Source organism: Castor canadensis, chromosome 6 (genome assembly GCF_047511655.1).
Source record: "Castor canadensis chromosome 6, mCasCan1.hap1v2, whole genome shotgun sequence".
Classification (NCBI taxonomy): domain Eukaryota; kingdom Metazoa; phylum Chordata; class Mammalia; order Rodentia; family Castoridae; genus Castor; species Castor canadensis.
Window position 1 is genome coordinate 18,298,919 of NC_133391.1, and position 26,726 is coordinate 18,325,644.

At 41.5% G+C, this 26,726-nt stretch overlaps 2 protein-coding genes across 12 annotated transcripts in view; both read left to right on the forward strand.

Moving 5' to 3' along the window:
• Window positions 1-26,726, forward strand: part of Itpr2 (inositol 1,4,5-trisphosphate receptor type 2) — an 842,075-nt gene that overhangs the window by 539,448 nt on the left and 275,901 nt on the right. The gene's annotated exons all lie outside the window — the stretch shown is intronic.
• The window catches only part of LOC109687063 (inositol 1,4,5-trisphosphate-gated calcium channel ITPR2-like), a 147,639-nt gene that overhangs the window by 85,291 nt on the left and 35,622 nt on the right, over window positions 1-26,726 (forward strand). For 3 of the 4 annotated variants that reach the window (XM_074075823.1, XM_074075825.1, XM_074075826.1), the window contains 6 exons: window positions 1,426-1,470; window positions 10,475-10,626; window positions 13,397-13,496; window positions 14,016-14,176; window positions 21,911-22,052; window positions 24,350-24,511. In XM_074075823.1, coding sequence (XP_073931924.1) covers window positions 1,426-1,470; window positions 10,475-10,626; window positions 13,397-13,496; window positions 14,016-14,176; window positions 21,911-22,052; window positions 24,350-24,511 — 762 coding nt within the window. The remainder of the gene's footprint in view (window positions 1-1,425; window positions 1,471-10,474; window positions 10,627-13,396; window positions 13,497-14,015; window positions 14,177-21,910; window positions 22,053-24,349; window positions 24,512-26,726) is intronic. The other variant, XM_074075824.1, reaches the window with a different exon arrangement.

Consider the following 26,726-nt stretch of genomic DNA (forward strand, 5'->3'; position numbering starts at 1 on the left):
CGATCCCTGGTTCCAGCCAGTTTAGCTCTTCGCACTGAGCTCTGTCTGCGGCACTTGCTTCCCCCGCCAACTCCTTCTCTATTCCCACGTGGCCATGTGATGCCAGCCCGGTGTGCAGCTCCCATGAGCCCTTCTCTTTCCTCTCTCTCTGTCTCCCTGTCTCTCTCTTTGCAGTACTGGGGTTTGGACTCAGGCTACATGCTTGCTAGGCATGCGCTCTCCCTCTTGAGCCACACCTCCAGCATCTTCCCCTCTCATCACAAAGTGCCACCAGCTGTGGAAGTGTGGACTGCAGAACTGATTTTCTGCTCCGTTCTGACAACTGCGTCTTGGTGATAAAGAAGCCCTCTGTGCAGGTTTTGTTTGGAAAATTACCTGGGTCACTGAGTCAGAGAATGCGTAGTAGGGGCCACAAGTATCTTCTTAGTTCCGTTCACATGAGCTGGAGCTAGAGACAAGGCTGAGGACACCACCTCCTCCCCACAGCAGTCTGCTTTATAATCAGAGCAATTCATCAAAGATTTGAAATCCAGGCTGCTTTTTAGCCCTTGTTCTCAATGAGATAGACAGATTTTTCCTTTTGTTTTGTTTTGTTTTTCTTTTCTTTTTTCCCTAGTATCTTCGTTGGTATTTAGTGGTAAGCTAGTTGTGGCAATTAGAACTACTAGCGAAATGTCACTTAGAAAAGACTTGTGAGTTTACATTTTAAATGCGAACTTTAATTACCTCATATTGTACCAGTTGAATCACATTAAAGTTAAGTGCAACTGAACAACTTGTTCTTTCTAGAAAAGCACCTTATAAATCTATTGCCTTATCAACTAGTTATTTTAGTACATCTAAGTTGTCCTTTTGAGAGTGGGAATTAAAGTTAGGGACTCTTGACAAGCTGGCTAATGCCGGGATCAACACTCAGCATACCCTGAACTCGTATTTCTCACAAAATGACCCCAAACTCCACCATCCATGCCCAAAGGTGAGTGCTTTCTCTTTCTGATTCAATGGTCCTCTTTTGTCAACTGACATCTGTCATTCCTCTTTTGTTCCTTGTGTGTATAGCACTCTCGATTGTTAATCATCTTGAAACTTTATTTTGATCTATTTTTAAAACAACTGCTGGTTGTTTTCATGGCAGGCTAAATGGTGTACTCTCTTAAACCCTTCCCCAGAGAGGCTGAGACTGTCACCTCTCACTTACAAAGATGTCCCATGTCTGCTTTAAATAAGGCCACACTCTTACCATTCTAGCACTTGTCTCGTTTGACTGGGGTTTGGTGGCAGTGTTTTAAATGGCAACATCTCCTAGTATTTCCTCAGCTTTTTACATATGAAACTTAGTCGTGGAGATCCTTGAGTTAAGGATCACTGATCTTGCTAATATGTTATTGATAGTAATTCAAAACTAGTTTTGCTTTTTTTTTTTAGCTTAATCCTGATTATCGAGATGCCCAAAATGAAGGAAAAAATGTGGTGAGTAAAATTTTTTCTTAACAAATCCCTTGTGTTTTATATGAACAAATTGAAAACTTAGTAACAGATTTGAAGAGTAGGGATTCTGAGAGAGATTCTTTGAGTTGGAGAAAAAAATAAAAAGACAGTGCAGGTTATAAGACATCCAGCAGCGGATGTTCAGGAAGACATCTGTCACCTCAAGGTTGTTCACATAGAATCTTGAAGGCTGATGGCATCTGAGACAGACCAGAGGGTTAGGTTTGGTTTACCAAGTGCACTGATAATTCCTTTTGGATTTAAAAAAAAAATTAGGTTCCATTTTTGGAGAGATAAAAGCTTTAAATTCAGGTGACTGAGTTTTCTGATATTCTATAATATAATACTGGAGAAGCAGCACACTCAAATTTGAATGCAATTTCTGTGAAAATATTTACAGTTCATTCAATGAGAAACTCAGAAGTTTAAGGCACACTCCCAAGTATTTAAGGTGATGGCTGTGTGTGTTAGCTTCCTCAGTCATTCCATACGGTGTACATATTGCAGCATCACTGTATACCTCACCACTATATTGATTATAACTTGACAAAATATGAAACAAAACCAAGAATAGTTAAATAGTCATTAGGAACACAATCTGGAAGTTCCTCACTGGACTACAGCACAATGCAGCAATCCCACTACTGGGTATATATCCAAAAGGAATGCAACCAGTGTGTTGAACAGATACACTGACTATTTTTTTTTTGGGGTTTTTTTTTCTTTTATTATTCATATGTGCATACAAGGCTTGGGTCATTTCTCCCCCCGCCTCCACCCCCTCCCTTACCACCCACTCTGCCCCCTTCCTCTCCCCCCCACCCCCTCAATACCCAGCAGAGACTATTTTGCCCTTATTTCTAATTTTGTTGTAGAGAGAGTATAAGCTTAATAGGAAGGAACAAGGGTTTTTGCTGGTTGAGATAAGGATAGCTATATAGGGCATTGACTCACATTGATTTCCTGGGCATGTGTGTTACCTTCTAGGTTAATTCTTTTTTTTTTTTTTTCATTTTTCTTTTATTATTCATATGTGCATACAAGGCTTGGTTCATTTCTCCCCCCTGCCCCCACCCCCTCCCTTACCACCCACTCCACCCCCTCCCGCTCTCCCCCCAATACCCAGCAGAAACTATTTTGCTCTTATCTCTAATTTTGTTGTAGAGAGAGTATAAGCAATAATAGGAAGGAACAAGGGTTTTTGCTGGTTGAGATAAGGATAGCTATACAGGGCATTGACTCACATTGATTTCCTGTGCGTGGGTGTTTAGGTTAATTCTTTTTGATCTAACCTTTTCTCTAGTTCCTGTTCCCCTTTTCCTATTGGCCTCAGTTGCTTTTAAGGTATCTGCTTTAGTTTCTCTGCATTAAGGGCAACAAATGCTAGCTAGTTTTTTAGGTGTCTTACCTATCCTCACCCCTCCCTTGTGTGCTCTCGCTTTTATCATGTGCTCAAAGTCCAATCCCCTTGTTGTGTTTGCCCTTGATCTAATGTCCACATATGAGGGAGAACATATGATTTTTGGTCTTTTGGGTCAGGCTAACCTCACTCAGAATGATGTTCTCCAGTTCCATCCATTTACCAGCGAATGATAACATTTCGTTCTTCTTCATGGCTGCATAAAATTCCATTGTGTATAGATACCACATTTTCTTAATCCATTCGTCGGTGGTGGGGCATCTTGGCTGTTTCCATAACTTGGCTATTGTGAATAGTGCCGCAATAAACATGGGTGTGCAGGTGCCTCTGGAGTAACCTGTGTACACTGACTATTCTTAACAGCATTTGAGATCAACTTAAATTTCCATCAACAAATGAATGAATAAAGAAAACATGCTTTATGTATACAAGGGAATACTATTAAGCAATAAAAAAGATGAAATTATGCCATTTATGGAAACATGGATGGACCTGGAGGACATTATGTAAAGTGAAATAAGCCATGCACAGAGAGACATATACCACATGATCTCATTTATATGTAGAATCTAAAAGGTTGATCTTAGAGAAGTTGAGAATAGAATGGTGGTTCCCAGAGGCTTGAGGGAAAGGGGAAAGGCGAGTCCATGGATGTGAAGAAGTGGTGTGTGACATTGACATGGCTCAGTAAATAGTGAATATAGTTAGTGATTGTGCATTGTGTATTGCAACACAGCCAGAAGAATGTGCTGTGAATGTTCTTACCACAAGGAAATGATAAGTGTTTGCAGAAATGTATATGATAATTACCCTGACTTCACCACTACACAATGTATATCTGAAATATCACTTTGTACCCTGTGAATATGTACAATTATTGTGTCAATCTAAAGTAACAATAAAAACCCAATAACCACCCCCACCTAAAATTCTACCCCATGATGCAAAGCGTTGAACGTTTAAATAGAGTAACAACTGGGTTTGCATTGGTCCACAGCCTTGTGTTTGGTTTTACATGAGGGAGGAAAATCAGTAAGAATTCCTGAACCTGATTTGTTCCTCTTTGATTTCTCTTTCCACTTGATTTTCAGGGTTGTGGTAGACATGAAGTGAAGGTGTCAGGTGTTTGGCCCAACGACAACTTACTTGTGTCAAGACATACCTGAGCACAGATACAGGCTCATAGTCATATTTATGTTTCAGTTTTATAAGCTGGGTGGACTCTTCTACCCTTGGACTTCAGTGGCTACCCCAGGATTATTGGATTCTGACTTTACTATGATTTAGGCAAATGCTACCAGTAACCAGGTTTCAAAGTTGAATATGAACTATGGTTTCCTTGCTTCTTAATACAAGCTTGTCAATGGCGTCCAACCAAAGACCACCAGGAGCACATGTAGCTGAACAATGGTTACTACTGATTGCGGGCAGATGCATACATACTGTGGGAAACCTTGAGGCACCTCAGTGAGAGTGTGTTAAGAACTTGTTAGAGAATTTGGGCTGGCATCAGGTGATTATGGGGAATCTAAGGAAGTAAGGCTTTGCTGTGGATAAGAATACTGTCAGGAAGAGAGGTGGTTATACGATTGGCATCTTAATAAATTCTGTCTACAGAGATGGCAGGCTAAAGATGCTGTGTTCATTCTTGTCAGCTGGGTGAGGAGGATTATGCAGCCATTTTTGTGAGCTGGACAATATGCTTGTTTTGTCTGTCTTCAGACACAGTTAGGGAGTGGTCTTGTTTTTGTCCTGATCCATTTCGGTCAGGATGACCCTTGTCAGGTGATGATGCCCTGGCCTAGCTGTGAGTTCACTGGTTGCATGTCAGGGCCACTTTTCTTTTCCTCAAGCTATATTTTCATTATATTCTGTGTGGCTTAGGACCAAAAGAGCCTTTCTTGTAGCAACACAACAGATGTGTCCTCAGACTGGGTAGCTTCCTGAAACTCTGTGTCCTTACCTGTGTAATGGATACAGACTTGTCTTCATGCCAGTGAGCTCAGATACATGGACACTCTGAAGGAGATGTGTAAAGGGCTTCACCCCGAGCCTCCCAGTGCGCCGCTGAGTTGCATCTGGTCTCTTCTCTTCAACCACTGCTGCTGGTCATTCTGGGCAGAGCACGGGAAGAATGCAGAGTACGAGGGTTTTCTGAGTGGCACCAGGAAGAGAAATAAGTAATAAATCCATGGTGAAGTTCACTGTACTAATCAAGCCCCTTTGGTTTGCTTTATGGCTTTTTTCTTTTTCTTTCCATTTCTCATTCTCATCTAGAGGTGAGGGGAGTACTCTCTGGTTAAGCAGCTCTGACTGGCAGTACTTTAACTTCACACAGACAGGTGGGGCTGCACTTGCTGAAGAGGGTTATTAGTGATGTCATCTGTCATCTCAGGTAGACATCCTTCTGGAGACATTTGATTTAATATTTCCCCTCTTCACAATCTCTAACTTGAGAGTAAACAAAGCTGTGAATGTGGCACGGTAACGTAACAATATGGCTTCTCATTTTATAGGCCATTTGCCTCAGAGCAATAATTATGTTTCTGTCTGAAGAAGAAAACAAAGGAGCTGTCAGAGTTTATCAGTATCCCGAGGACTGAGAAATCTATTTCCCAAACCACAGTGCCATCCACCTGAGGTCTGAGTTCCAGGAACAGTGAATTCACTGCCTACACCAATTTTTTTCTGTCCTAATTTTCCCCTGTCTATTTAATGCGCAGTTAATATTTTTCCTGTAATTTAGATACCTTTATGAAAATGTCGCCTTCCATTTCTGAAGCTTCAGAGGTTAATGCACGGTGCACAGAGATGTGGTTGTGTGTGTCAGAGCTCTCATTAAGACCTAAATTGCTGTATTTATTTTACAAAGGAGTCTACTATTTCCAATCTTACAAATGTGCAACATCCTCCAGGACCTGGTAAACATTGGAACCGTGTCAAGCACAGCTGGGAATCGACAGTAATTATTTGTGTCTTTTCGAATGTCTGTGTGAAGGGGAGTTTTCTGGAATACTCCATGACACTGTCCATGTTAACATTTCACTTTGTGTGAGTTGTGATCTGATTTTTTGAGGATGAATCTTTGTTTATGCTGGGGTTTCGCACCTCTGCACACTGGCACATGGGCTGGGTGATTCTTTGTTGTGGTCCCATAAGCTGTGCTTTGCATAGTGGGGTGTTTAGAACACCTGTGGCCTCCTGTCACCAGTGCCAGCACTAATTGCCCTAAGGCTTCAGTGTGGCAGCTAAAGATGTGTCCACAAATTGCCAAGTGTCCCCTGAGAGGCAAATCCTGCCTCTTTGAAGAGCCACTGGTCTACGTATATTTATATACATAACCAGAAATGTCTTAGGAACCAGGAAAGTGCTGAAAATGTACTTGCAGATCCTGTTCTGCGGAATTTGGGGATGGGGATGCCAGATTCTGAAAGAACCTCAGATTTCTTTGAGTAGTGGGTTCTGTGACAAGATCCCCCAATTTCCTTGGGTTTTGCTCTGTCTTCATCAGTGGAAAGGTACTAAAGAAAAGAAAGAAGAAAGGGTTCTGTTAAGTAGCACTTTGGGAGGAAGATTTGTTAAGGAAGCAGCTTTAAAAGGCAGCTGATGTTGTTACATAAGGGCTACCTGTAGGGGCGGGTGTGAGTGCAAACACAGCAGCCCTGCGCTGCCCAGCTCAGAGAGCACAGACACCGCCTCTTACAGAACGTCTGGCTCCCAAAAACAGAATTGTGATATGACATTCTGCTGAGAATTCTGTGATTCACAGAGGAGTCAACACAGGTGTCTTGGGGCCTCACTGCTGTGTACCTTTCTTAAGCAAATTACCAGAGTATGAGTGATTAAAAACAGAATGCTTAAGACAACAGCACTATTGTAAAAAACAGCTAAACATGTTAGAAAGCTTTTATTCACACACACACACACACACACACACACACAGAGTTGTTATGCTATTTATAAATGGAACTTTTCTATTTGTTAAAGCTATTTTCTAGGGACTGTGGAAACTATTTAAGGGTAGAATTGTGCATTCCACTTGTTCTATGTAATTAAAATAAAACTGCAGGTCTTAAACACTGTGAGTAATTCAGAGTGGCCTTTCTAATTAACCCTAATTAGCAAGTTTTTTGTGTGTTGGGAAAAGATTGTCGCAGGGTGAGAGTGTCCAAAGAGACTACTCTGGTTGGGCCCCACAGGGAAATATTACCAAGGAGAGTAGGGAGGAGGGCCATCGGGGGGCCGAGTTCTGATCTCTTAAGTCTAGAAAATTTATTTCATCACCATTCTAAAAAAGGAGTGAATGGAGAACTGACCCCTGCTAAATGAACTCACAGATGACTGATATATAAACCATATGTCATGTTTCAATTGCTAAATAGATCTAAATAGCTGGGCCATTTAGTGCATTTTCCTTGAAGGAATGTCTACATCAAAAACTAAATTATAGTGAGAAGGTGGATGTGTAGGAAGCTCAGTCAGGAAATAAGATGACGTATTCCTTTTAGGGATATGGCGTTCTTCCAGGAAGACAGGCATATTTATTTATTACACTACACCAGACCATAGTGAGAAAAACGGTAAAGTCCTTGCTCATCGACTCCATTTATTTAGGTTACACACTGATCTTCTGTTAGCAAAGCCTTCCTTCAAACATGGCTCAGTGTAATGGATAAGATTTTATTTCCCTTAGGTAGGGTCATATGTTAATTGTGCCTTTCCAATATTCGACTTAAGCTACTTTTCCCTGCTATGGTTTGAATGTGTCCCTCAATTTCATGTGTTGGGAACTTGGTCCACAAGCAGCAGTGTTGACAGGTGGGACCTGTGGGCAGTGATAGGCTGGAGGACCCTGTCCTCATAAGGGATTCCTGGATCATTGCAGGAGTGGCTTGTGATGAAAGGAAGCTTTCTCTGGCCCACTTGCCTTGCCTCTCAGAGCAATGCCCTCCACCATGTTTTGATTCAGGGCTGGTACCAGTGCCAGGTTCTTGGACTTCTAGCCTCTAGAATCATGAGCAAAATAAACCCAGTCTCTAGTGCTCTGTTACAGCACAGAAAATGGACTAATACGTGTCAAAATCCCATTGCCTACATAAAATCCTGTGAGTTAGTTCTGTAACTGACTGATGTCATCCATAATTCGTGTTCGTGCATTCTGAAGGTAATCTCCTCTCACGTGTTTTAACAATACTCATCGTATTAGTGATTCTGTGTTTTGACAGCAACAGCATTGCAAAATCCAAAAAAGAGTTCTTTTGTAGTACTTCTTTGTAACTGTCATTATCCTTGTGTGTTTCTCCCCAAGTTTTCCTGTTATTGTCTCAATATAATTAAAAACAAATCTCCCTTTTCTTTCTTTTTTTTAGTTGCCACTTTTTCCTCCAGTTTTCTGCTCTTTCTCCGCCTTCTTCTTCATCCCAGATATTATGATCTTCAACATCAGATGTTTCAACACGCAGTTTTTCCATGTTGAAAAGGAATTTTAGTTACATATGGTCTTCCTTGGGGTCTTTTCAAAGAAGATGGCATGGACCTTGTTCAGGCCTTCTTGCTTTTACAGTCAGGAGCGGTGTCGCTTCTGTGTCATCATTAGCTTTCAGAGCCTCCAGGAAGAGCTGCTGCTATGTCACCCATATTTTAGTATAAAGAACATTGGGACTTCCTTATTAAGCTTCATGGTATAGATTCACGAAGCAACACTTTTGACTATTTTCTTTCCTCCACCTGCCTTCCTTCCTGTCTTCCTTTATTCTCTTCTTCCATCCTTTCTTCCTTTTCCCTTTCCTTTCCTCTCTCCCTCAAAGCTCCTTTCTTCTTTCTTCCCCCTTTCTTTTTCTCTCTTTTTAAATGTCATACATATTTATGGTATATTACATGATGTTTTGGTGTACATGTACATAGTGAAATGCATATTATTGTCAAGCAAATCAACACATCCATTGTCTCACACAGTTACCTTTTGTGGTAAATGACCTGCAGTTTACCATACATTTCCACCATACAATACAATATAATTAAGTGTAGTCTTCATACCATGCCTTTGCTTCAGGATTTACTCATCCCACAGAACTGAAATTTTGTAAACTTTATACCCCTTGACTTCCTATTCCCCCACCCCTCCCCTGGTAATCACCTTTTTTCTTTTTTTCTTGGCAGTACTGGGGTTTGAATTCAGGGCCTCATGCTTGTGAGGCAGGCACTCTACCACTTGAGCACCTCTGCTAGCTCTTTTTTTCTTGGGTATTTTGCCCAGGCTGACTTTGAACCCCCATTCTCCTGAGCTCTGCCTCCTGAGTAAGTAGGATTATAGGTGTGAGCCATGGTGCCGGGCTACCATTCTGTTCTTGGTTGTGTCTGTTTCTGTATATTGAGTTTTTTTCTTTTCTTTTCCTTTTTAGACTTCACATATAACTGAGATCATACAGTATTTTGGCTTAATGTCCCCTTGGTTTATTTCTGTTGTCACAAATGTAGTGTCTCCCTCTTTTTAAAGGCTGAATAGTATTTTGTTGTGTAGATGTTCTTGACTTTTGGCGGACCTACATCCTGGAAAACTCACTGTACATTGAAAATATCTTAGGTTAAAAAAATGCATTTAATACTCCTGATGTGCCCAGTCCCATGAATGAACCACACAGGTCACTGTAGGTATCTGTTGTTGACATTTCATGATCTTGTGGCCGACCCGGAGCTGGGGCTCCTGTAAGTGCCCAGCATCGTGAGAACATGCAAATTGCCAGCCAGGGAAAAGAATGAAATTCAAAATCCAGGTACAGTATCACACCACCGTAATGTTGAAAACTTGTAAGTGAAGCCACTGTAAGTTGGGGACCCTCTGTGTACTTATGTATGTACCACAGATTTCTTTACTGGCCATTCACCATGGACATATGGGCTGTGTCAATGTGATGTTGGGATTACCACCACAGTGAACACGAGGCACAGAACTCCTTTGGAGGCAGTGGTTTCATTTCCTTTGCGTGTGTGTCCGTAGGAGGAACTACTGGGTCATGCAGGAGTTTGGTTTTTAATTTTTTGAGGAGCCTCCATACTATTTTCCACGGTGGCTGCACCAGTCTATACTACCAGCCACAGTGTGCAAGGATGCCCTTTCCTTCACTTATTACCCTGTCTTTTTACAGTAGCCGTTCTGGCACTTGTGAGGTGTATGTCACTGTGCTTGTGACTTGTGTTCCCCTGACATTTAATGATGATAAAGATTTTTTGTATATTTAGTGGCCATTTGTATGTTTTTATGAATTTACATGACTCAGCTCTGTTTCTTCTCTGTGTTTGGTTTAGGATTAGATGTGGAAGGTCAAACTGACTACTTTGTGAATAGGTATAAAGGCACAAGGGAAGGGACCATAACTCTGTGAGTGCTACTACCTTAATGATGTGCCCAATCAAGCTACCCCTCCCCAGGAGTATGTGACTTTCCACTATTGATAATAATTTCCAGGCCTGACCTCCTTTTTCTGAGTGATGTCCAAGGAAGGAATAACACTGGAGAATTTAGTAAGGAACCTGAAGAAAATAAATAACCTTGTACCTCCTCAACAGAGAGATGGAGACCTTCCAACATCAAGGAAGCGAAGGCAGGCTGGGGAGAAGATCATGTTCACTCTGGTCTCTGTCCCACATGGAAACGACATTGCCACCCTTTTTGAGCTGGATGCCACCACTCTTCAGAGAGCTGACTGCCTGGTACCAAGGTAAAAAACCAAAACAAACTGGAATTGTAGTAAAAAAATCTTTCTTTGGATAATTTTTCCAGTGGGTAAGGAATAAAAACAACGTGAACATAAATTTTACAGTATCAGAGAGCACAAGTGAGGAAAAAATGCACAAGACTTTGTGCCTCTTTTGTGTGTAGATTAACACAGTTTGTTTTATTTTTATAAATAATTAAATGTGCAGGAATTTTTCAGAAGCTCTTAAAAATTCATAAGGATCATTTATTCTCATTACTTGTGGCCTTTCGTTACTAAAATGGAAGGTAATCAACTTCAGTAATACTTTTTTTTATTTACACTTATTGTGTCAGATTCCCTATTTCCATATTCCTTTATTCACTCATTCATTTATCTAGTAATTCAGTCAACGAGTGTTTATTGCACATTGACTATATATGCCAGATATTGCCCTGGACACTGAGAAGACAACAATGAATGGGCTGGTTATATGGTGGGATCAGGCTGTAAGCAAACCAGTGAACATAAGACGCAGTCAGTAGTGAAATGTGTTGAAGAGTCACGGGAGGGCCCAGAATTCTGTCAGGTCGTATGTGTAGAAATGGCCGTTCTGAGTCAGGACATCTGAGAAAAGATTGGAACGATTCAAGGACCAAGTGCTATCTATTTGGGAGGAGCAGTCTGAGCAGGAACAGGAAACAGTGTTCCTAAGGACCAATAATGAGGCCAGTGTCATTGGACCTGAGTGTGGTGGAATTGGAACAATGTGGGTAGGATTTATTGTAAAAGAATCCTGCATGAATTTGACTGTTGAAGTGAAGATCGTTTGTTCTCTCTAGACACAGAGTCTTGCCCATATTTTGGGGCCTTTGGGATGGTTTTAAATTGACCTCCATGGGATACTGTTGCATGTGGTCTTGGACAGATGGCAGTGGTTGGCTGTGGGTAAAATGCAGACACTGTGGTGTGGGCACCTTTTAGGGAGGGTGAAAAATTCCTGGTGGAGCTCCTAGCATGTTCCACACCATTCTCATTCATGAGGAGTGTTGCTGAACCTGGACCTCATGTGAGTCCACTCTTCTCTGTTCCTCAGTGTGGTCTCTGGCCTCCTCCCAGTATGGGGGGGCCTTAGACATTGCTATGACTTTACTCATTTTAGATTTAAGTCAGCCAAAATGGAGTCTTTCTTATATACTAACCAAGAGAGGTGCTTAAGAAAATAATAAAAGGATATCGCTGTAAAGTTCATAGACCTATGACAAAGCCCCTGAGCCTCGCTTTGTGTGGAGATGTTAATCCAATAAAATCAGAACCGTTGAATTTCTTCTCACTGTAGTACAGAGTTTTGTATTAGCATGCATTCACTCATCATGTATTATAGCTAACATTAATCACCATGTGATTATAGCTACTATCATAATAAAACTGTTGAGTGCTTTCTGTGTGCTAAATCCTGTGTCACGTTCTTTAAATAATCTTAATATTATTTAATCATATAGGTCAGAGACCAGAGGCTGAGTTGGAACAGCCTTGAGTTGGCTGTAATTCAGAACCACCTGGCAGCATTGACATCTCTCCTTGTCTTAGTCTTACTTAGCCACACTGAGACTAATGAAGCAGTCTTGGGCTGGGACACAGGCTTTACTTACTTTATCTATTTACAGGAATGAGAAAAACCATATTGTTGAGTGAACATCCCCCTGAGGCCTTTGGCATTTTATTTGATTTCTCTTATTGGCCCTAACGTTTTACACCTTAGGTTGCATGACAAATTTATGTCTTACCTTTCTGCTGAGCTCCATGTATCTCAAAGACAGAAACTTTCAATAGGTATTATACACATATTTGTTAAAGAGATAATGGTAGTAAGAGAGTCAGTAGGAATGGTAATATTTGAGTTGGATAAAGTTCTGTGTCTTGTTTTCAGACACACTCTCATATGCTTAACAGTTGATTTTTGCTTAGTGAATACGAAACTATTACTCTCAAGGAAAACACAGGGTTAGATTCCTGTGAGCTCTGGTCACATGTTTATGAGTCAGTGCATGACCTTGTTTTGTGTGTATTTCTGTTTAAAGACACCTTATTCACTACATATTGTTGACTTGTTGCACTGAACTTGTGTGGTATGGATGAAGCCTGCCTAGAACAAGTATTTTCTTCTTAAGTCATGTCATAGCTTTCTTGTGCTCAGGAACTCTTAGGCAGCCCTTCCGAAATAGGGTCATTTTAAACATCAAGATCACCAAGAAAAGCATTGAAATGTGGAGAACATGGTATTAAGTAGATCACAAAATGATCCTTGTTCCCAGTATGAGACATGAAACAGAAAGCCGAATGTCACCTTGTTTTACCTCAGCTTGGAAAGGTGCTTCTTGGGCCACTCAGATCTTTGCCACTCTGTGTGTGTCCCAGATGACCACAAAGCTCCATGGTTTGGGTGTTACAGATTTTACTCAGATTTTTGGGGGCACCTGTTATAACTCTTCACTGTTGGGACCCACCCCAGAGTGTCTAATTTACTGGGTTGGAATGAAGTCTTAGAATTTGCATTTCTAACAGTTCTGTAGGGCTTCTGATGCTGCTGGTCCAGGGACCATACTCGGAGAACCATAGGCCTACTTAATAGTGCTGTATGCTTTGAAGTGGTGCAAATTCAAAATTTTTTCTTAAATCAGATGGATCTTATGTCAGCTATTAGTCTAAGATATATTTATGTTCAGATCATTTATGAAACTTAAATATGTCAATATGTTAAGTATACTAAATTTTTATATTGTTTTGCTTTTAGGAACTCCTATGTTCGGTTAAGGCATTTATGCACCAACACGTGGGTAACCAGCACTAGCATTCCTATAGACACAGATGAAGAGAGGCCTGTTATGTTAAAGGTAAATATTGCTGAAATTGTTTAATTTTTTGCCAAATGCTATGTTCATAGGATTAGGGGATGACTGACATATTCCTTATAACCCGTCTTCACCAGTATTGGAGATTATTACAATTAAATTCATAAGCGTGAGTGTCTTGCAGTTCCTTAGGAAGCTGAACTGTATGGGTTTGCTGCAGCCTGCCTGAGGGTCAGGAGAATGCAATAGGGATTCCATGAGAATGAGTGGAGCAGGTGGAGCAAGAAGGTCCCAGGAGCACATCTGCTCTTCTCTGTTGAAACTGAAGCAAAGGGCAAGTGTGAAAGGAGCATGTTTTCAGTGGCACTTTGGGGACAGAGCACGAAGTGGGCAGGAAAGGTCACTGTGTCCCTACAGTGTTTTGTAAGGGTGATGCCTGTGGGGATTGCTGTGTTTGGATCATCAGTTTTTGCTTTTGAATTTCTTAAGCAGTGCTGAGATGTGTTAGTCCTCAGAGAGTATTATTTCGCAGAACTGACCTTAATGGAAAAAACATTGCAGATTGGAACCTGCCAAACTAAAGAAGACAAGGAAGCATTTGCCATTGTGTCTGTCCCACTGTCTGAGGTCCGAGACTTAGACTTCGCCAACGATGCAAACAAAGTGCTAGCGACCACAGTTAAAAAGCTGGAAAATGGCTCGATAACTCAGAATGAAAGGAGGTTGGTAACTTTCAGAATAGCTTATAAGCATAAGGAATCAATTGTCAACTCTTGTGGTGAACTTCAAGTGTGTGACTGACCTTAGGGATACTCAGAACATTCTGGGTGTCAGCACATCTACTTCCCAATGAGGTGGGCCCGATTTCTCTTGATCATGATGGGTGAATGAAAATGGTGAATTGAAATCTCATAGAATACTTGCCTTGCTCATTACTTGTTTTTAGTTACTCTCTGGTCTTCTCTTTAAATTCTTTGTAGGAGATTCATAGTACCATTGCTGCATGGGCCTCTGTCTGGATGTACAGTGATAAATCTCCTAAAGGAAGGTTTATGTTTTTCTTGTTGTTTTTATTCATGATACACTTCATGACTCTGGTACCACAAAGTAAACAAATGTGTAATATGAGACAAAACCCTGCAAGGTGCAGCTTTCTGTCCTTGTAACTCATTTGGAGAATCTGGGCCCTTGATTTTTCAGTTGGTTTTGGAAGTAAGTGAGAATGGCAGGGATAGCTAGAATGTACTGCATCCCTACGTGTTGAGTATTACAAATACATTTACATACTGTATCCCCACTTGTGTGGAGTATTATAAATATATCATATCTAACCACTTAGGTAGGCCTGAGAAAGATGCCACATAAGCAGAGGAGGTTTAATCACAGGTGCTTGAAGTTCATGTGCTTCCCAGTGCATCCCCTCTTCATGATCTGCTACATAGCTTTTCATTTGAAGAACAAGAAGCTGTTTGCCGGTTTCGTAGGCGTTCACGAACGTGTGCTCAAGCACAGGTCGTGAGAGATAGCTGATAGAGTTGAGGCAAGCTAGCAGCCCAGTGAAGCAATGGTGATGTGCAAAGAGAACCAAAAATGAAGGATTCTTTATGGTCTCTGAGAGAAAAATACTTAATAGCCTCATTAGGATGAAAATAACCCATCAAGGTCATGGGAGGTCACAAGGTGTTTTGAGTTAGGTGGACATCAGCATCCTGAAACAATAGATACAAGAAACACAGAAGGGAAAATCGTATCCTGGGGGTATGGTGGACCCAATGTTACTTTGTATACTCATCCTAGCCTATCATGAAAGGATGCCCAGATTCCTGTCTCCCTGCCTCTTGTACCCCTCTAAGGAAGATGGGAGTTTTGGCTTCTGAGCCATCTGGCCAGAGCCCACTGCTTTTCTCTTGCAGTTTTTTCTTTAACACTCCTATCTATGTTTTCTCTCTACTTTTAATAAAACTTTGCTGTGCTTTGCAATCACAGTATCACTGTTTGATGCTTTGGTTTGGACTCGAGAGCCTGAGAATGTTCTGATCAGGGTCTTCGGAGACTACCCATCCACAAGCATAACCACCTTGCAAAATAGTCTGGAGTAACCAGAAAGTTAGAGGAGCAGACACTCTGGTTCATCAGTTTCACTGCTTACCTGGATGTTCTTGAATATCTGTCTGTAAGATGCTAGTCTACATTTTTGCATCAGGGCACAAGTGCCAGAATGTCTAGTTTTGTTTTAAATTCCCTCAAACTGAAAACATTCAGATGTCCACAGGCAGTTGAAGAGATGATAAAATTGTGATATGTTCATACACTGGAATAAGTATACCCATGAAAATGTTACTGTACAAGTCTGTGTGTAATGACATGGATCAATGTAACAAACTAGACTGAGCAAAAATAAGACAAAAAGACATTCACTGAAACATGATTTATAAGTTCCAAAACAAGCAAAAATAAACTATTTCTTTGTGGGTGTTTTAGCATTTGGAAGAACTATAAAGAAATGTAAGGAAGTCATTGTCTCAAAAATCAAAATGGCAGGGAGGAGAGGAAGGGTGAAGTGCTCCTGCAGTGATCTAGTCCCCACTCTGAATGGTGACTTCATGGGGATCACATTATCAGTATGCCTTAACTAAAAGTTGTAGAAAGTTTTGGGTATGGTTTTTATTTTTGTTGTTGTTTTGGCAGTATTGGGCTTTTGAACTCAGAGCTTCATGCTTGCTGTGTACACCCCTGAGCCATGCTTCCAGCCCACTTTGCTTTAGGTTATTTCTCATGCAGGGTCTCACACTTTTTGCCTGGGGCTGGCCTTAACTATGATGCTGCTATCTAAACCTCCTGTGTAACTGGGATCACAGGTGTGCATCATCACACCTGGCTTGATTTTTGAGCTGGAGTCTTGCTAACTTTTTGCCCAGGCTGGCCTAGGACAGCAATCCTCCTTATCTCCAATTCACCCTCCCCACAACGTGGCTGGGATTACAGCTGTGAGCCAGGACACATGGTGAAACTTTAACATATATGTGTTACATACAATACAAAGGAGAAAGATATCCAGCTTGCTTCCCATATCTCATGAATTAAAAAACCTGAATATGTAAGCGAGAGCTTCCTTTCTGTTCATGTCTGTTTTCCCCTGACAAACCTGCATTTGGGAGCAACTGTTGTGTGTTCATTTGCACTTCTAACCCTCTTGTGGGGCATAAATAAAGGCCAAAGCTGAGGGAGCTGCCCCGCCTTTCTGGACTCCAGATAACTAAATATCAGAGCTCAATTATGACAGGAAATGGATTTCAGTATGCAGACAGGAATTTTTATTTGCTTGTTATTTATGTAACTCCTCTTAATGAATCCGTTTGTCTCTGTCCCACTCTCTCTCTCTCTTTCACACACACATGCACGCACGCACGCACACACACATTTTCTGAGTCTTTCTTAAAAAGTCTCCCTTGCTAAACACAAAGGTATTTGTGAAAGAAAATGGTGAGCCCACCTTCTGCTTGTGAGTTTGCACCTTTGGTGGTCATTTATCTCCCGTGTGAGCCACTCTTCTCCAGAAGCTTAGCAGGGCATGGGTAGAGTGGACCAAAGATCATGCCTTTTCATGTCCCTGCTTTGTACCTCTGGTTTAGAGTGAAAAGCAACATAGCAAAGAAGGTTCTGCCTGAGAAGAATGGAATTGCAATTATTGATCTTAATTTAGTAATTTCAGAAAAGCCAGTGCCCATCAAAACAAATTTGAAGCTGCCTGTCACTGCAGTAGTTATCGGCACAGCTGAATGCATCTATATTATTTTCTGAGTTTCAGAACTCAATATAAAATTCTTTCTGAAAATAACAGACAACTCTGACTTTTTCCGCCTATGGAGAATGAAGTTATTATTAGATACTCTCTTTACACAAAATCAGGAAGAATGATACAAGGTCAGGGAGGTGTGGGAGACTGCAGGGCTGTCTCAATGCCTGTGGTGCTGGTGCCTCTCTTTGTCTTTTGCTGCCCTTTTTCTCACCCTGGAAATGGACTTAGGGGCACAGCTGCTGTGCTATGCTCCAAGATGCTCAACCTTAGTTCATTTTCAGTCTCATTCTGCCTAGCTACACCAACAAAATAGAGAGTATTGGGAACATGGGGGCAGACTGAGGATGTGGAGGGGTGTTGTCTGCTATTCAGAGCTTGAGGAAGTGACAGGTGCTTCTCCTCACCCCCTCACTGTGATTTGAACAAAGGGCCTTGCACTCACTAAAGCATTCTACCACCTACCTCCGCCTCCTGAATAATTGGAATTAGAGGCGTGCACCTCTACACCCAGCACATGGACTTCTTAACCAGAATCTGCCCCATGTCCTAGCTCTGAGTTGTGCCTGCAGAGGCATCCTCCACTATCTGCCATTCACGGATGTAATTCATTCAGGATCATCAGGCTCTTGGTGTGTGCTACATGCTGGCTGTGTGACATGTGGAGCTGTGATGACGCACCCTGTCAGGTGAATGTCAGGACCGTGTCCTGTCACCACGCAGCTTACAGACCTGAGGGGTGTCTCTGAAACCCCACGTTGACAGCGCGGAGTCTAGAATAGTCACATGACTGATGACCACCAGGTCAGAGGTCTGCCTGATGTTCCTTCTGGAGTTGCATTATTTCCCTTACATCTTATTTGCTGAGGTTTCTGTTGCCATGCCAGCAACCCTTTCTTCAGTATTCACTGGGTGTTAGTTTTTCAATGTCTCTTGATTTCAGATTTCCTAGTCTTTTTGTTTCTGTTATGTATCTTGTTGGCAGCAGAGGGCTGGATTTAAAAAACCTAATCTGATTTAGGAGACAAGATCTAGTCTATTTTAATTTGCAAGTTTAATTACTTTGCATTTGGGAAATAATGTATTTAGACTCATTCTTATTCTTGTTTATTTGTTTTTAAGTCAGGGTTTTGCTGTATATCCCAGACTGGCCTCAAACGTGTTGTGATACTTCTGCCTCTGACTCCTGAGTGCTGGGATTACAGCTGTGTGCCTCCACAGCTGGCTCCTTCCTTCCTTCCTTCCTTCCTTCCTTCCTTCCTTCCTTCCTTCCTTCCTTCCTTCCTTCCTTCCTTCCTTCCTTCCTTCCTTCCTTCCTTCCTTCCCTCCCTCCCTCCCTCCCTCCCTCCCTCCCTCCCTCCCTCCCTCCCTCCCTCCCCCCTCCCTCCCTCCCTCCCTCCCTCCCTCCCTCCCTCCCTCTCTCCCTCCCTTTCCTTTTTTGCCTTCCTGTAGCTTTTCTTTCTTCCATTTTGCTTTCTGTTCCTCTGATAAAGGTTATTTCTCCCTTTTACCTTTTCCTCTACGGATTTAGAAACTTTAGGTTATATTTCTTTCCTTTGGCAATTGCTCCCAAATTCTTAGTCATACCCTTTAGGTATATATTCTCTTAGAAAATTTGAGGGTATTCATATATCCTTCTAACACTCCTGGTAGAAAAGTACCTCAGCTATGTTTTTGGAGACAAGATTTAACTATGTAGCTCAGCCTGGCCTCAGAGTTTTGATTTTCCTGCTTCAGTTGGGATTACAGGCATGTACCACCGTGTCCAACTATCAGCATGCTTTAATTATGCACTGACAGACTTCTCCCATCTTTCTTGTCACAGTTATCTAGAGCCATGGTTCTGTGTTTATTTTTTTCATTTGTAAAATTTCACTTTATACTTGATATATACAAAAGAACCATATCATATAAATTACGGTGCACCATTTTTTGTTGAGAAATTTAGTTTCCAAACACTGTTTTTCTGTTACCATTAAGTTTCTTAGTGTACATTACAATTCCTCTAATTGCTTTTGTGTCTGGTGTCTCAGTTTTTCAATCCATTCAGAGACTACATATATTCCTTCAGTTCTGGAAAAATTTCAAGCCACACTGAATTTTTCCTCTTTTCTCTGTTAGAACTCCTAGTAGATACCTTTGGGTCGTCTAGTTCATCCTTCTGTTTAATTCACCTTTTATTATCTGCCTTTCTCATTTCTCTATGCTCTTGTCTGGATCCATAATCATTAGTTTTTCTTAGACTATGTGCAGAATAGTTGACCTTCATCAATTAGACTTTTGTTTAAGTGATTGTAATTTTTTACTTTCAGATTTATGTTGGTTCTTTTGCATGTCTCCCTATCCTTCCTTCATGTCTACGCTTTAAAAACACATCGTTTTTGTAGATAATTGCTTCTCTCTTGAGGACTGACAACACACTCATTCGAAAGCTTTGTTGAAATTTTTGTGACTTAGATTTTGTTGGTAATGAATTAGCTCCTGATTTCTTCAGTATGATGGCTGTCTGTCTTAATGTCAGTTTTCTTCATGTGCTTTGGAATTTTAATAGGTAGACTTTTCTTAGGTGGGAGATCTTTGCTTTTCCTCCCTCTGTTCACTCACTTTCTGTATCAGTTTGGGGGTTGCCTCCACCTGGTCTCCCGCAGCTAGGTACAGCCCGGTGTGACACTGAAGGCTGAGTGATCCTGCCCTCCATGAATGGGAGGGTTAGTCATTGTGATTGCAGGTGGCTGGGTCCAGTTCTGTCTCTGCTTCCCGTTTCCTCCTGCTGTTCTCATTCAGAGCCTGGCCAGGGCTGCTGTTTCTGAGGGTCATGGACAAGGTAGAAAAGCCCTCTGTCAGTCACTGCACTTACTTTGGTCCCTACCGATGCTTCAGCCCCAGCTATAAACGGCTGTAAACAGCTATAAGCTTCACTGTGTTCTTCCTGTTTTGTTCCTGATCCATTTTGCAGTTTATGATGTTTTCAGCTGTGCTCTGTGTCTGTCATTGCTGCACCTGACAGAAAATCACGCAGAAGAAGTTTTTATTAAAAGAAAATTAGGAAGATTGTGTTAGAGGGACCTCACCACTCAATATGGGAGTTTTACCTAAACTGAAGGCAAGCAAGTTCCCCTGTTCCCTCTTGGATGCGAGGGATGAAAGTGAGAACAGATAAGAGTCTGGCTTTCTTCCCAGGCCTCATTGTCAGGGGACATGAGCACTTATCCTAATGCACAGTGACCCCGAGTCAAATGGTTTTCTTGGTCATCACCAAGTTTCAGAGCATTTGGAAAACACTGAAGCACGCTGATCTGTAGCTGACCACAAATTGACGTGTAAACTTCTAGTTACAGCTATTGAGAGAAAACCAGAGAAAAAGAATATCAATTGTGTTGAAAAGATTGTGCAGATATTTATGCCCAGGCTGCTCGTGCAGATGACAACTGCACTTCAGCTTGACTTCTGTTTGCTGTGGTGACCTGAGCTCAGAGGAATTGCTAATTCTGTTTTGTTTTAAGAACAGTAGAGTGATTTGGAAGACATTAAATCAGTTTCAAAAGACCTTCCACACCACCTGATGCACAGGAATTGTGTTTTATATTTCTGTGTTTGCCTTCTGAGATTCACCCAGTATGCCAGTGACTCCTATCAGATACACACGTTTTCCAAGACCTGGTTTGCTATTTAAAGAGGTCTACCAGGAAAACTTGGAGAACCTGGAATTTTGGAGAGCAGTGTATGGTCTCTGCCTTTGTGCTGACATTTCTTTAGTGGTGGCTAAATTCTGGATTCTGGGAGTACCAGAATCTGGGTGGCTTTATGCAAGTATGTTCTTTTCTGTGATATAAATCTGGAGGTGAGATCAAGAGTCTCTAACTGAATACTTTCCATACTTTTCTGGAAGAGGTGAAGCTCTTAAGTTGTATTTTATTAATGATACGATTGTGAGCATGATGCTATTGTGGTGAAAAATCATGTCGACAATGTGTGGGTGATGCTAGCTTGAACACAGATACAGAAGAGGGAGGGAGAAAAAAGGAAGGAAGAACTTTCAAGATACTTTAGGGACTAGTAACACAGAAATTCAAGTAATAGTTATAATAACCAAAATGTAGAATTATAACTAAACATTACTGTTTGGTTTCAGAACACCCTGATTTTTATAGAGCAGTTAATGCTTTCATAACATTGATTGCTTGCTGTCTCCATTCACAGGTCATTTAGGTTTTTATGTTATGTACATTGGGCAAATTGAAATGCACTGAAGATCAGGAATAGTAGCTTGAGTAGGTGGTGAAGAACAGAGTTTGAATTTAAGAATTTAGAAGAATAGCCACTTTCCTTGAAGCAGAACTGTTCTCCTTGCTGGTTGGTCTTGGTAAAGCCTCTGGTGTGGTTACTTTACCAAGCTCATCTGTTGTTGCGGTCATGGGCTGTATTTCACAGTAGTCTTTGCAAATACTTCATTAGACATGAAGGTGGAGTGTGGTTGGAGGAACTGGAGAAGGATTATTGTTGTAAAGGGTAAGGTGAACTGTAGTACATGTTATTCTTGTTGGGTAAAAGTATTTTTGTTATAAAATGCTTTAGGTATTCTAGTGTTTCAGTTCTTAGGTCTAACTTAAAAATCCAAAATTAAGCCATGGAATAAAGTTTTCTTTTCATTTTATGATAGGTTTGTAACAAAATTGTTGGAAGACCTCATCTTCTTTGTTGCTGATGTGCCTAATAATGGTCAAGAGGTTCTGGATGTGGTTGTCACCAGGCCCAACAGGGAGCGCCAGAAACTAATGAGGGAACAGAACATATTGGCACAGGTGAATTTTTTCATGGACTAAGTATGCATATTTTATTTTTACTAAGCAGAATAAAAGTCTAGGAGTGGCTTAGGTGGTTGGATCTTGCTCAGGGTCTTTCGTGGAGCTACAGTCAGGTGTGCTAGGTGGGGCTCCAGTCATCTCCAGGGTGAACTGGGAGAAGAGTTGTGTCCTGGCTCACCAACATGGCCTCTCACAATGCTGCCTGCACACAAGGTGGTTTGTTTCCCTTAGAAGTGAGTGGCCCAGGAGAGAAGAGCAGACACCCAGATGGGGGCCGTAGCCTTTTCACAACCTTGTCTTAGATGTCATGTCTTCTCAGCTCCACTGGGAGTGCTTAGAAGCAAGTTAATGAATCCAGCCCACAGTAAAGGGGAGAGAATATGAATGTGGATGTTAGGGGGCAGAGACCACTGGGGCTGTCTTAGAGGCAGCCCATCACAGCCTTCCAGAAATACCTGGGCAGATTAGCTCTAGAAACTCTGCTGGAAATATTTCTTGGTAGAATTTCCAGGTGAGCTTGAAAACACCATTTCATTTACTTCCTCCTCCTTTCTGTCTCCCCTCTAGAGAAGTAGGGAAGCTTTGTTCAGCTCCTGGGTGCACTGTGCAGTGTTCACTCTCTTTTTCCTGGAAGTTTAGAGCAGATCCCTACTGTGTCTTCCTGACACAAGCCATACGTGCCAGTAAATCGATCCATTTCCTCATAGGATGCATATATGTATGTCCCTGCCTTCATGGGTTCTTTTTATCATGTGATTTGCTATTTAAAGTCATGGGATTTTGCACTACTTAAGTATGGAATCAAGGAAGATACTTAAAACATAAAAAGGGTGTCATTGACATACATGTCCTTGCTGACTTGGGAAAGGAAAATGTAGACATTGAAATTAATATCTTTAACCAGTCTGAAAATATAAAGTCAGTTTTTTATCAAATAAAACAGAAGGTTATAATTCTAATAGTATAAAATCTTTTCTGACATCAGTGATTCTTGTATATGAAGCATTTGATTTCAAGGACTATAAGAACCCTGAATGATTTATTAATATTTTGACCAACATATGTTAAATCTTTGATTTCGTAATTATAAAAATAAAAATCCAGGTTTAGTGAATGCAGAATTATTGGAGAAATGTAATACTGTGTTTCATGAACCCTGAAGGATAATTTCTTTCTGCTTTGCTTTCCTGTGTCACTGCTCATCCCAGGCTGTGGTCTGTCATAGACACTTTCCTCATCCTAGTGGCTTTTCTACAGGTAACCCTGTCTGCAGTTATGCTTGTGAGACGAGTAAGTTACATTCCTCAATGCCTTCCAAGTGCTTCCTGACCTCTGACTTTCCTACAGGAATCTAACCCACCAGGCACCACCAGCTGCCCACATGGCCTTTTGTTATATGGTGTGTCTTCACTGCTTTCACCACATCTTTGTATACCACAAACAGTGGATTCACTGGGATTTGAACTCAGGGCCTTGTGCTTGCTAGGCAGGTGCTTTATCATTTTGGCCCTTTTTTTGCTTTTGATTATTTTTGAGATAGAATTCTTCCTTTTTGCTCTGGCCAGCCTGGATGATGATCCTCCTATTAATACTTTCCACATAGCTGACATGTCTGAGGTGTAGCATCAGTTCCTGCTTGTTTTTTAGATGGGGTCTTGCTGAGACTTGAATCATGTCTTCCCTATCAAATCACAATCCTCTAAGTCTCTGCCTGCTGAGCAGCTGGGATTATAGGTAGGAGCCACTTTTTAGAAAGAGTTAATTTAATTTGGATACTCTGGTATTAGGTGTATGTATGCTTAGAATTGTTATTTCCTCTTGCTGAACAGACCGTAGAAAGAGTTAAGATCAACATTTGAAAGCAATTTTGCCACGTAAGTTTTAGATAAAAAGTGAGTGTCTCCTTTATATTATTTTGATTTTGAAAAATGATAGTAGAAACTATGAAGTATATGGAAATTATATTTTAGTTCATCTGAATATGTATGTGTAGTTTGGTACCAACATCTTTATATTTCTCATTTTAATAAGTTATAGTTTACAAATAAAATTAAGTATTTCATTTAAATAATGTTTTTGTCATTCAATTTAGGGAGTTCTTTGAGCAGCGTTCTTTGGTTCCTTGGTATAATGTCCTGTGTCCTGAACACTCTTCCCTCCTTTGCATTAATTCTCCTCAAAATATTGCAAAAATGTTTTGAGTCCAGTGTTCTTATTTGTAAAAAAAATTAAAATAGGTTGCAAAAGTTGCACCTTTGTTCATCAGTATAGGTGGTTCTTTTTGTTCCTGATAGGTATTTGGCATTCTGAAAGCACCCTTCAAGGAGAAAGCTGGAGAAGGCTCAATGCTGAGGCTCGAAGACCTGGGGGACCAGCGCTATGCACCCTATAAGTACATGCTGCGGCTGTGCTACCGTGTCCTGCGGCACTCTCAGCAGGACTACCGCAAAAACCAGGTCAGTGGGTGTCCCTTCCATAACACACTCCACGGTCAAGTGTGAGTCCTTCAGTGGCTAGTGCAAAGCGAAGAAGATAGGAATAGGGATTTCCACCTTGCAAGGAAAGGTGGAAGCACATAGGTGTTTATTGTTCCACGTGAAACTAGATTGATAACTTACATGTCCTGAGTCCTGACCTGTATGGTATTAGTGCCCACTGAGCAGAAGGCCTATGGGATTGGTTATGTAAAAAGAGATGAAGAGGGATGAAGCATTTTTTGCCTGAGGTTTGTTAGGTATAGCCTTACCACATGTGGGCCAAGCAGTGAAGTGTGCAGTAGAAGTGGTGTGTCATGTGCATCTGAAACATGCAGGAGGGAGAAGGAGAGTAAGGAGGGAATGACAAAGGATAGCAGGGTGGGAATTCACAAGAGGGAGACTCAGGACCCTGGGCAGACACTTGAGGATGGAAGCAACCAAGTAGGATGTGTCATTTTCACAAATTGTACAAAAGCAAGCATTTTGGAAGAGGGTCCTAGGAAGAGAGAATGATGACAGCTAGGATGGGCACTGTGGCCCCAAGACGGTCTCAGCTGTGGAGGACTGAGGCTGACACTGGTGGGTCTAGAGATAGACCTGGAGGTTGTGAACAGCTGTGTCTGCTTTAGTCTTCAGGTATGTAATTATGCATTGTATTCAATAACATAAATGTTTAACATAAAATTGTTTAAAATTTAGTATCGTTTGGACATTGAGCTCCCATGTTTCCCTCATCCCATGCAGAGTCAAATGCATGGCCAGTGTGCTTTGTTGTTGGGTTTAGTCCTTGAGGAAGAAAGGTGTGAGACAGGGCTGAAGGCATAAGCCTGGGGGCTGAGGGTCAGGCCTAGAGAGTGAAGGTTATTGCTAGTGGTCATTGCTATCCACTGAGTGCTTACTTCATTCCAGGCTCATCCCAATGCAACTTTTGTGAATTAACTCATCTTGGTACGTACTGAGCTAAGATGAGAACTAAGGCATGGAGAGGTTAAATAACTTATCGAGAGTTACAGGTTTTTTGTTGGTTTGTTGTTTATTTTTTACAGTGCTGGGGATCAAACCCCAAGCCTCGCACAAAGTAGGCAAATGCTCTACCTCTCTGCTACACCCTCACCCCAAGGTTATGGTTTTAAGAATGGATTCAGTGTGTGAACACAAACCCATGTTCTTAATCGTCACACTGTTGTCTCTCGGTAGCTTGAAAGTGTTTTGACAAGGGAAAAAAATTGCATTAGGGAGATTATGTTGTGTTAAAATGCTGGCTTTGGGGTTCTGCTTAGAGATTAAGAAAGTTCTAAAAAGAATATGTTAAACAGATTAACCAGAAGTTAATGTGGTAAGATGACAAGGGGACACCGTACCCCAATCCTTAAGTGCTCAGCATCTGTAAGATACTGCCACTAGAACTCACCTTCTAACAGCATTGCCTTCCTGTATGATGGTGAGTGGACTAGAGTTGCTAGCATTCCCCTGCAAGAAGACTTAAGTTATAGCATGGCATGAACGGCTTTCAGGTGTTCAGAATGTCAGCACTGGCAGTGCTCCCAGCACGAGGGTCTTGGGTTTTATTCGTTCTGTGGAGGTCTAGAGTGAGGCTGCCCAGTGGGCTTCACTTGTCCTCCTTTCTCTTGGTCTGGAATAATATACAGATATATATATTTTATACAATTTTAACATATTGCTATAAATGTTTGATTTTTATTGTTTACTGTTATTAGTCTCTTATGATGTCTAATGTGAGAATTAAGCTTTATCATGGGAGTGAAGAGGAGAAAAGTTAATGTGGGTTCTTTTCTGTCCACGGTTCCAGGCAGCCACTGGGGTATTGATATGTGTCCTGTGAGGACATGAGGGAATTACTATATTTCCGTAGACAGGCCACCTACACATATAAGTGACACTGGATTGTGGAGAATGAATTAACAGGAAAACATTCCAGTTCTCCAGAGGTAACCTAGGGTTTTCAATGCTGGACAGTTGGCGGGCACCACCCTCAGTTGTGTTCAGATGGAAGGTGTCGAGGGTCCCTTCCCTTCCCTTTCCACACCTCGCCCTGGGCTTCATTACCTGTTCTCCTTGGGCTTGGCCATTTGCTGGTCCCCAGTGCATTCCCCACAGAGCATGTCTTGTCTGGCGTCCCCTCTCAGTGTCTCCAGGTCTGGCACTCTCAGTTCTTGTTCACTCCTTCCTTGGT